General features: G+C 38.3%; 1 protein-coding gene across 2 annotated transcripts; it reads left to right on the top strand.

The window, feature by feature from the left end:
- Positions 1-6,139: 6,139 nt before the first annotated feature.
- Positions 6,140-11,626, top strand: LOC137742261 (interactor of constitutive active ROPs 3). Of its 2 annotated transcripts, none has more exons than XM_068482079.2 (4): positions 6,140-6,420; positions 7,762-7,849; positions 9,051-9,261; positions 9,572-11,626. In XM_068482079.2, the coding sequence occupies exons 2-4, from the start codon at positions 7,830-7,832 to the stop codon at positions 11,240-11,242; spliced, it is 1,902 nt and encodes a 633-aa protein (XP_068338180.2). In that variant the 5' UTR covers positions 6,140-6,420; positions 7,762-7,829; the 3' UTR covers positions 11,243-11,626. The 2 variants fall into 2 exon arrangements, with proteins under 2 accessions (XP_068338180.2, XP_088535748.1); XM_088679622.1 differs by having other exon boundaries at positions 6,390-7,538.

Raw genomic sequence — 11,626 nt, 5'->3', positions numbered from 1 at the left:
TTCTTTCAGAAAAGAAAATGGCAAACTTGGCAAAACTTGATTTTGTTGCCCTTGACATTACTGGGAAAAACTACCTTACCTGAGTAGTGGATTTCAAGATCCATTTGGAGGCAGAGAATCTTGCAGAAACAATAAAGGAGGAGAACAGTGCATCTTCTCAAGATCAGGCGAAGACTATGATCTTTATCCGTCACCACTTTGATGAAGGACTAAAAAGTGAGTACCTAACGGTTGAAGATCCGTTAACTCTCTATAAGGCATTAAGAAACAGATACAATCACCAGATAACGGTGATTCTTCCAATAGCTCATTATGAGTGGACTCACGTAAGAATCCAAGATCAGTGACTGAGTATAATTCTGCGATGTTCAGAATTAATTCCCAGATGAAACTCTATAGGGAAACAATCACTGAGGAAGATATGCTGGAAAAGACTTTCAACACCTTTCATGCCTCTAACGTGCTCCTGCAATAGCAGTATAGAGCGCGAAGTTTCACTGAATATAACTAGCTGATCTTTGTGCTTCTGGTTGCTGAACAAAACAATGAGCTCCTGCTGAAAAATCATCATTCCCGACCTACTAGATCTGCAGCATTCCCAGAAGTGAATGATGTTTCCCTCGAAGTGAACACCACATCCTCTGGTGGCAATAATCATAAACAAGGACGTGGCCACATGCGAGGACGGTGGAACAGGAAATGCAAGAATCATAGTGTCCTGTTTCACAACCAGGTTCTAAGGCATAATTCAGGGCCAAGCTTCAAAAATGTAAATCGCCACAAAAGCAAAACTTATATAAACAATGCTCTCAGAAACTTTGAAGGAGCATGCCATAGGTGTGGTGGCAATGGGCACTGAGCGTATACTTGTCGTACCCCAAAACATCTAATAGATCTGTATCAAGCCTCCCTCAAGGAGAAGGATGTCGAGACCAATTTTCTTGACTAGGCTAAACTAATGGATATACCTGATCCAGTATGTGACTTATCAGGGCAGTTGAACACAACCCACTTAGAGGTCTCGGACTTCATGGTGGAAAGGGGAAATAAAGTATATCAGTCCGATTGAATCATTGATGTTTGATGTACTTTTATTATGCTGAACTTGTAGTTTAAAAACTAGCATTTCAGATTCAATAAAAGTGGAATTTAAATTTCATGTTATAAATTGCTTTTAAATGTGATTCCTTTACTCAGAAAGCATGGATAAAAATTATGGCCATTCTCAAAACATGAGAAATGGCGGAGATATTTGTCTTGCAGACAGCGCAACCCCGCATGTAATACTTCAATATCGAAAGTATTTCTCAAGCTTGATGCTTACAAAAGTAAAGGTAACAATAATATCAGACCAATCAGATGTGATTGAAGGCTCAGGGAAAACCCAGATTATGTTACCAAATGGATCAATATTGTCCATACAGAATGCGTTGTACGCTACTCGGTCTACTCGAAATTTGTTGAGTTTCAAAGACATACGATTAAATGGATACCACATTGAAACAAAAAGTGCAGAAAATGTGGAGTATCTATGCGTTACCTCCAATGATACACACATAAAGACAGTTGAATCATATATTGTCATGAACCAAAAGTTCATTGATTCAAAAGTCTACATGCTTTGGCATGATCATCTGGGTCACCCAGTATCTACCATGATGCGTAGAATCATTACCAACTCTAATGGACATTCATTATTGAGCAGACACATTGCTATCTCAAATGATAACCCTTGCAAGGCTTGTTCTCAAAAGAAGTTGGTAATTAGACCATCACAACTAAAGGTTGATGTTGAATCCCCATCATTTCTGCAAAGAATTCAAGGGGATATTTGTGAGCCTATTCAAGCATCTTGTGGATCATTTCAATATTTTATGGTTTTGGTTGATGCATCTACCATATAGTCACATGTTTGTCTCTTGTCTACTCGGAATGTAGCTTTTATGAGATTTTTTGCTCAAATAATCAAGTTGCGAGCACAATTCCTTGATTATCTCATTAAGTTAATCTGACTTGATAACGCTGGTGAATTTACGTCTCAAACTTTTGATGATTACTGCATGACATTGGGCATTGATGTTGAACACCATGTTCCTTATGTCCATATTCAAAATGGTTTAACAGAAGCATTGATTAAGCGGCTTCAGTTAATAGCTCGCACTCTGCTTATGAAAACAAATTGCCAGTTTCTGCATGGGGACATGCCATCTTACATGCAACATCATTGGTTCGATTGAGACCTATAGCCAACCACCAATACTCATCGGTATAACTCGTGTTTAGGTATCAACCAAACATTTCACATTTACGAGTTTTTGGTTGTGTTGTTTATGTACCTATTACACCACCACAACACACTAAAATGGGATCTCAGCACAGATTGGGAATTTATGTAGGTTTTGATTCACCATCTATCATTAGATATTTGGAACCCTTGACAGGTGATATGTTTACAGCTTGTCACTTTGATGAGACAGTATTCCCGTCGTTAGGGGGAGAAAAGACCGTTCCAGAAGAACGGCAACAGCTGACATGGGTTGTTCTCACCTTATCTCATGTTGATCCATATAGCATTCAATGTGAAAATGAAGTGAAAATGATTGTTCATCTTCAAAGTATTGCCAATCAAATGCCAGATGCATTTAATGATGATATGAAAGTGACAAAATCACATATACCAGCTGCAAATGCACCTGCAAGAATTGATGTCTCTGTTGGACAAAATAAAGTGGCAGCGAATGATTCATCTGGTGCACGCCTAAAGCGTGGTAGACCACCAGGTTCAAAATATTCAGCCCCTCGAAAGAGAAAGACGAGGGAACAACCGAATCCACATGAGATCATTCAAGAAGAAAAAATGAATGACACATCCACAATTCATGATTTTATACTTTCAGAAAAAGAAAATGTCTTTGATGAGACACATGTACCTGAAGAAACAGAGGTACATGAAAGCAAAGAAATCTCTATAAATTATGCTTGTATTAATGAATTGTGGGATTGGAATGAAATAATCATCGACAACATGTTCGCATTCGTAGTAGCTACTGAAATCATATTAAGTGATGATCTTGAGCCTCACTCTGTTGATGAATGCAAACAGAGACATGATTGGCCTAAGTGGAAAGATGCAATCCAGACAGAATTAAATTCTTTGGAAAGGCGAAATGTTTTTGGACCAGTAGTCCAAACCCCGTCTGGTGTAAACCCCGCAGGTTACAAATGGGTATTCACAAAGAAACGCAATGAGAAAAACAAGATTGCGAGATATAAAGTACGACTCGTTGCACAAGGCTTTTCGCAAAGACCTGGAATTGATTATGAAGAAACATACTCCCTTGTAATGGACGCAATTATGTTCCTTTAGTTAATTAGTTTAGTGGTTTCAGAAAAACTTGACATGCGACTTATGGATGTCATCACCGCGTATCTATATAGAGAATTAGATACGTACATATATATGACAGTCTCAGAAGAACTTAAGTTGCCTGAAACAACTAACAAACCACGAAGTATGCGCTTAATCAAATTAAGGCGATCATTGTATAAGCTGAAACAATATGGACGAATGTGGTATAATCGTCTCAGTGATTATTTGATCAAAGAAAGGTATATCAACAATGTCATTTGCCTTTATGTGTTCATTAAGAAATCCAACTGTGGATTTGCTATAGTGGCAGTATATGTTGATGATATGAACCTAGTTGGAACCCCTAAAGAGCTCAATAAAATTGCTGAATATCTGAAAAACGAATTTGAAATAAAAGACCTTGGAAAAACAAAATGTTGTCTCAGCTTGCAGATCGAGTATTGTGCTAGTGGAATTTTGGTCCATCAATCAGCTTACATGGAAAAAATCCTGAAGCGATTTGGTATGGACAAAGCTTATCCACTCAGCACGCCAATGGTCGGTCGTTCTTTGGACATTAAGAAAGATCCATTTCGTCCAAAATAAGATGATGAACTGGTCATTGGTCCAGAAGTATCATATTTATGTGCAATAGGTGCTTTATTATATTTAACACAATGAACTAGACCAGATATAGCTTTTTCAGTCAACTTTTTAGTAAGGTGTAACTCTGCTCTAGCAATTCATCATTGGAAGGGAGTCAAAGATGTATTGCGATACCTTCGTGGGACAACAGACACGGGTCTCTTCTACTCAAAGAAATCCACAAATGATTAGATTCTTGTTGGATATGTAGATGCTGGTTTTTTCTCTGACCCGCATAAAGCCTGCTCACAAACTGGATGCGTGTTTAAGAATGGAGATACAACAATCTCATGATGCTCAACAAAGCAAACATTAGTTGCTACATCTTCAAATCATTCAGAAATACTTGCTTTACATGAGGCAAGTCGTGAATGTTCTTGGTTAAGATCAATGATCCATCATATTCGAAATTCATGTGGTCTACCTTCAAAGACAAACACTTCAACTGTCATTCATGAAGATAATGCAGCCTGTGTTGCCCAAATAAAGGAATGATTCATCAAAGGCGATAAGACTAAATACATATCTCCAAAGTTTTTCAGTGCACATGAGCTTTAGAAGGCTAAAGTTATTGAAGTTAGACAAATATGTTCCAATGAAAATCTGGCAGATTTGTTCACTAAATCTCTACCAAAGTGCACATTTCAGAAGATAGTGCAAAGTATCTGATTGCGTCGACTTACCAAACAACTAAATTTGGAGAATGCGGAATCAGGGAGAGATATGTATTAGGGGAAGCATCCATGATACATGCATGTTGTATTTTTTTCCTTCGATTAAGATTTTTCCCACTGGGTTTTTCCTATCAATGTTTTAACGAGGCAACATAAGCATATTTATCACTATATCAACAATCCAAGTAAAGTTGTACTCTTTTTCCTTCGCTATGGTTTTTTCCCACTGAGTTTTTTCAAGCAAGGTTTTAACGAGGCAACTGATGTTGATATGTGGGCATCCAAATGGGAGTGTTGAAAACATTGACATTGTTATGAATGCCCACACACAGATTTTTTAATGCCCGCAAATGTAATGTAGACTTCGGAAACAAAAGGATTGTATTTTCAAAGTTATGTGATGTAAATTTCAAAATGTAATAATACGAGTTGCTCTATAAATAGAGCACTCGACTGCAATCAAAACACATAAAAAGAAAAGAAAGATAAATAACGTCAGTATCTATTCCTCCCACTTTTATTAGTCATTCCCTTGTGTTATAGTTATAGTGTGATATTTTACACCTACTTCGTTCCTGTCACTAGTAAAAATTATCTCTTTAATTTTTACCTATTTATAACAAAAAGATCTTTTATAAAGCTCACAAGATTTCTCGAAACTTTTAGCAACTACATTGACCAAATTAAAAAAAAAAAATTAAAAGAATAGTCACCAAATGTAGTTTGGCGCCTATACATAGTGACCAAAATTTTGCATCCGTCATTAAGCGGGTTCATAAAAAGAAATGGAAAATGACTAAACAATTGTGCAATAATTAGCCTTTTTTTTCTTCGGAAAAATGATGATGACACTTGATTTCACTTTTTTTTTGGATGTTAGAAAGACTTACATAATCATTTAAGTCTCACCTGATTATCATCGTGTGATTTAACAATGTTAAAAATCAAATCAAGATGTATCATATAAAATACGAACTTGAAATTCATAATCAACCACTAAACCACTCCGCATTGGTTATACAATCCTTAGCTTCAACCAACTAAAACTTTTTCACGTTTTTTAAACCAATAATTTATTGTTCACATTCTTATCTTCAGCTTCTTACTGAATTTGTTTCCCCATTTCTAGGACCTACTACATGAATGCACATGCAAGTAATATAAACTTGGATACAATTATACAAATTGCACATTTATCGTATACATGTATTATGTAAATTGTTTTCTATTTTAACGAATTTATTTTAATGTGCCTGTGACAGACCGTAGAAACAATTACGTACCAAAAATGTGAGACACAGAGTGATTAGACATAGAATTTTGTTTTTTTATAATGCCAAACTGTTCATAGAAGTTTGAAAAACACAAGAGACGGATAATATATCCAACTTCGGACGTAAAGGTCGAATCAAATCCGGTTTTATGATCCTTTTCCCATGAAACGACAAATATGTCCTCCTCTGTTTTCTCTGGCACTGCGTTTTTTAACTTTTACATCTCTCTCTCTCTCTCCCCTCCGCTCCTCTCCTCTCGTACACGCACTCAAAAAACAGTCCACGCTCCCCACTCTTCAAAACTCTCGCAACACACAAAGCACAAAAATATCCAATTTAGAGAGAGAACGCCTCGAAAACTGCAACGGCAAAATTGGAAGAAGAAGAAGAAGAAAGTGAACAGTTTTCATACTCTTCGGTTCTATCTGCTTCTCTGCATTGTCAAACTATACATCATTATCTCCCACAAGCTCACCAAGTAAGTCACATTTCTCCTTTTCTTTTTTTTTTTTTTTGGTAAATTTTTTGTGACCTCTCTCATTTAATCTGCCTTCATTCAGTCATTTGTGTGATGTGAAAATGTGGGTAGACAGATAAAATCCCCATTTTTTTGTGCATTTTCAGCATTTTGTTTTCTGATGTTTAATGGGTTTTCCGTTTCAAAAATGGGTTTCTGTTTCTTTTTCTTTTCCCACATTTTCTAGGCAACCAAACACGGTTTGTTCTTGTTGTTTATCCTCATAGTTTACTGGTTTTTTCTTTTTGTTTTAAATTTATGTTTGTAGAGTCTCAAGGGTAATGATGCTTCTTTTTAACTTCTTTTCGGATGAAATTTGAGCATAAAAAGAAGCTCCTCTGCTGTGTGATACATCACAATCCAGCAGCTTCTCTTTTTCTGCTCAAGTGCTTCAACATTTGCAGGCTTTTCTTTGTCTTTTTCCGGCTTCAAAAAAGCAGAATCGAATCTCAAAAAGTTGTTCTGTACAATCAAGTTCTCAACTTTCGCTTTTCCTCTTCAGTTTTATTTAGCTGCATTACTTGCTTTTCTGCAGATTCTGATTCCATTTTTTTATTTTATAGTCGTTGGGTTTATGTTGTCTTTAGATCTGTTTGTTTCTTGGGAAAAAATGATACACTTCCGAGAAAATAGTGTTTTCTTAAAAAATCAAGACACAACCTTTGAGAAAAGAAAACTATTTTTGTGTTCATCAACTTCAAATTAGTCCCCCCATTCCACGGCAGAACTGGAGGAGGCGACCCTTCTTTTTCTCTCTCTCGAATCCGAAACTACCCTCGTACGAAACAAAGTTAACAAATGCTCATTGTGAGGATTAGGGGTATTTCTGTAATCATGATTGGCTAGCTGTGCTTACAATGATGGATCATGAGCACATGTGGGACTTGTTGCAAGAATTTTTTATAATGCGAGCGATGTTGCCACCATAAGCTACACTAAGGAGATAAAGAGGGCTTGGGCCCCAGACTTTGTAGTGGGTTGAAAGCGATATTACTACATTAAGCTACTCTAAGAAAAGGAAGAGGGTTTGAACCCGAGAGTACGTCGTGGTTTGAAGGCAATCCACCACTTGCAACTCGGTACCAAGCTTTAATTGGTTTTCAAGATGCTATTTTTATTTTCAATTTTTGGGTTGGATAAAATGGTTGGTACGGATATATAGTTGGCACATCTTTGCCATAATGTCTTTCCGTGTGAATGATAAGAAGCACATGTCCCTCATGAACCTGCTTTATTTCTTTGAACATTTAAAACATTGGATTCCCTCGTCCCGGTCTTGTGATCTTGTTTCAACTGTTTCAGGTCTTGGTGGGTCGAGGGCATTCAAGTAGCGAAGCGCAACTTTTGCAGGTAGAAAAGGCAGTTGCATTATGCAGACCCCTAAACCAAGGTAACTTTCGCTTGCCTTTTTACGTGATTGGCATCTTGTTCTCCTCTAAATAAGCTTGTTCGTGTGTTTGCTTGTTCAAATGCGTCGTTGGTTTGTTTTTTCTGAGGCAAGAGGTACTGATGTTCGTTAATGTTGCATATTTATCTGTATTGCTATGTATAATCTAATGAGATTTAGTAGTACTAGTGTTCAGCGATGCTGCAAAACCGATGTCATAGCAGCTTCTCTTTTTTCGTTCAAATAAACTCAATGTCCTTACATCTGGTTTAGGGGTTTGTCCTATTTCTGTGATCATACTTGTAGTCGTATGATGTGTTTCTTTTCAGTTTACTAATCTATTTGTGACGTTTCCACCGCTGAAAATAGTGGACCAGTTCTGTGGTAAGGTCCTTGGTAACCATATCTGTCTATCTGCATCATCGTAAAGATTTGGCAACTTGTTGTATCCTTCCTTTGAGGTAACTCTGAGGCCTCTTGACAGCTATACTGCAGCATTCAGGACCCACTGGAGCTATCGAAGGACCATAAAGGGCTCCCCTTGGACCAATTAAGCAACTTTAGTTGCATAAACTCCTCCGGCATTAGATTGATTTATTTGTTGTGAAATTTGTTTATACTTTGATTTTTCGTTCAATGTGGGAAAAGAATATTATCATTACTTGCTATCAGTATCATTATTTAAAACATCTTAGCTAATGGAGGAAATTCATGTCACCATATTGCATTTGGCAAACTCAAAATTAAACTTTCCTGGTAACCAATAAATCTCATCACAAAATTTTTGTAATTTTCCGCATTGTTCTCTGTGGTCATTGCAGGAAATGTTTTCTTTACTGTTCAAAGAAGTGTGGCAACAAAGTTTATGTGGTTTTCTTGGTCTTGGTTTGTGCGAATTGTTCCATGTTATGTGGGATTATTACTAAGGATGTTGGCATTTGACGATTTCAATAATTAGGATTCTCAAACTTTGAGTAATTTTTTTAATGGAGAGATAGAATGCAAGTTTTGCTGTAATTCAAACTGGATAGAATATAGAATTAAAACATCGAAGCCAAAAAAAAGGAAGTTATAACTATAGTATGTTCGTTGACAGAAACCCTGGACTGCTTCTATAGGTTCTGAAGCTGGGGATTCCTGTTGCCATTTTGATTCCTAGAAGCTTTTGATTGTTATTATTTCACTGATTTTTAATTTTTATCAGAAGTGGCTCCTCTGAAGTGCCTCGAAGGGTCTCTCCTCCTCGAAAGGTCTCTCCTTCTCAAAAGGTCTGCTCTCGAGTTGTTCGCCAACTCAGGCCAACTGCATTGGAGACTGCTGATTCTGCATCTACTTCAAGTCAAGCTAAAAGAACACCTAAAGAAAGAAGCCCAAAAGTCACTGAGCGGCGGTCACCCAGAAGTCCATTGTTTGAGGTATTAACAAACTCCATGAGTCCTGCTCTTTCACAATCTATAGGATGCTGTAACCACTGGAGTGCACAGTGTGTATAGTCTAAACCCTGGGTGGAATTTTTTTTTCCATCTTAAAGTTATTTGACACAATTTGACACATTAATATGAACTCGTACTATATCTTTCCCAAAAATTACCTTCAATTGGGTACTTTTTTCTGTTAGTGGTGGGATTTGCAAGTATAAGTGCTTGGATTGCATGCACTGTCTATGTCTTTCTTGAGATAATTTGCAGGAAAAATTCTAAAACTTCATCTCTGTTCTTGACGCAGAAGAAGGGCCCAAGTAGAATATCTGAATTGGAATCTCAGATTTCTCAGCTCCAAGAGGATCTGAAGAAGGCAAAGAACCAGCTGCAATCATCTGAATCATGCAAGAAGCAAGCTCAGCAAGATGCCGAGGACTCCAAGAAGCAAGTACTGGCATTGTCTTCGAAGCTCGAAGAATCCCAGCTGCTGCTTCCTGAGCTTTCTATTTCTGAGGAAGCTCGTGTTATCAAGCTTCACAAGATTTCACAAGAAAGAGATCAAGCGTGGCAGTCCGAGCTTGAGGCTGTGCGGAAGCAGCACTCAGTTGACTCAGCTGCCTTGGCATCTGCTGTTGATGAGATTGAGAGGCTGAAGGTGCAGCTTGAAGCGGTAGCTGCATCTGAGGCTGATCAAACAAAGCATGCAGAGTTAACAAATGCCGAGCTTCAAAGCTTGAAAGAAAACTTGGCAGAAACACTTTCTCTTGTGGAGAACATGAAAACACAATTAAAGGACTGTAAGGCATCTGAAGCTCAAGCACAAGCAATGGTTAGTGAAACCCTACTGCAGCTGGAGTCCGCGAGAACAACAATGGAGGCACTCAGGTTAGATGGCACGAAATCGACAGAAGCTTACAAGTGCATTTCTTCAGAGTTAGATCAATCAAGGGTGCGTGTAAATTTACTAGAAGAACTCGTTAGCAAACTCAAGGCTGACCTGATTAATGCAAGCAGCAACATTTCACAAAATCAGGCTGGTGACAATGACCTTCAGCAAAAATTTGGAGAAAAGCAAGAGACTATGGAGTCAAACCAAACTGAGGCAGAACTCCATGACTTGAAGTCCGAAGTGGCACGGCTAAGATCTACTCTTGAAACTGCTGAGACCAAATACCACGAAGAAAAAATTCAGAGCACCGTGCAGCTAAGAAGTGCTCATGAACTAGTGGAGCAGATAAGATCTACATCTAGTCAGAGAGAGGGGGAACTGGATGCATTATTGACGAAAACGAAAGCTGAAGTTGAAGAGTTGAAAGCCCACCTGATGGATAAGGAAACTGAATTACAAGGCATTGCAGAGGAGAACGAGGGGCTCAATTCGAAGCTTGATAAAAGCCTGTCATGCCAGAGAGAGTATGAACTGGAAAAGGAATTGAAAGAACTAAAAGGGCATGTTACGGATTTAAGGGCTCATTTGATGGACAAGGAAACGGAACTGCAGAGTATTTCAGAAGAGAATGAAACACTCAGGTTGGAAATCAACAAAAGCCAAAGTAAAGTTAACAATGAGGTAGAGGTGGAAGTAGAGGCTGCAAGGTGTGCAGAACGAGAGGCTCTCGTGAAGCTTGGCATTGTGATGGAGGAGGCAGACAAGAGCAGCAAGAAGGTAGCAAGAGTGGCAGAACAGCTGGAGGCAGCACAGGCAGCCAATGCAGAAATGGAGGCTGAACTTAGAAGGTTGAAGGTGCAGTCTGACCAGTGGAGGAAGGCAGCTGAGGCAGCTGCAACCATGCTTTCACCAGGAAATAACGGCAAGCTGATGGAGAGAACTGGATCATTGGACAGCAGCTATAATCATGTCACCGGGAAGTTTGGCTCGCCTGACTCTGAAGATATGGATGATGATTTACTGAAGAAGAAAAATGGAAACGTGCTAAAGAAGATTGGGGTCTTTTGGAAGAAGCCGCATAAATAGAAAATGCAGCCGGGCAGGTTGATAACACGATACATCCAATCCATCAATTACATGTGTCTTCCATGTTTGCAAGTATTGTTCTTGCTCATATTTTCTAACTAGCTTTCTAGTTTTCGGGGCATGGCTACCCCGGTTTGTTTAGAAGTTGGCAATCTACTTAGCTTCCTTTACCGGTGTAGTGGCTGCGATGCAGAAATATTTTGGTTCATTGTGATGAATTTTGCTGTTTTATTCGAATATTGATCTTTGCTGCCATGAGTGATGGAAGGTATATGTATGTATTGGTCAGGGACAAGATTTACTGTTATGCGAGACTATTTGATTAGTAATGTATTGGTCAGGGACAAGATTTACTGTTATGCGAGACAATATTTGATTGGTAAA

Source organism: Pyrus communis, chromosome 11 (genome assembly GCF_041283825.1).
Source record: "Pyrus communis isolate YQ-2024b chromosome 11, ASM4128382v1, whole genome shotgun sequence".
Classification (NCBI taxonomy): Eukaryota; Viridiplantae; Streptophyta; class Magnoliopsida; order Rosales; family Rosaceae; genus Pyrus; species Pyrus communis.
Note: the sequence above shows the minus strand (reverse complement) of the source record. Positions and strands in the feature narration are given on the sequence as shown.

Coding starts and splice junctions, on each gene's coding strand:
- LOC137742261 (XM_068482079.2), top strand. CDS start 7,830: ATGCAGACCCCTAAACCAAG. Junction 7,850..9,050: donor ATGCAGACCCCTAAACCAAG/GTAACTTTCGCT, acceptor AATTTTTATCAG/AAGTGGCTCCTCTGAAGTGC. Junction 9,262..9,571: donor CCAGAAGTCCATTGTTTGAG/GTATTAACAAAC, acceptor TTCTTGACGCAG/AAGAAGGGCCCAAGTAGAAT.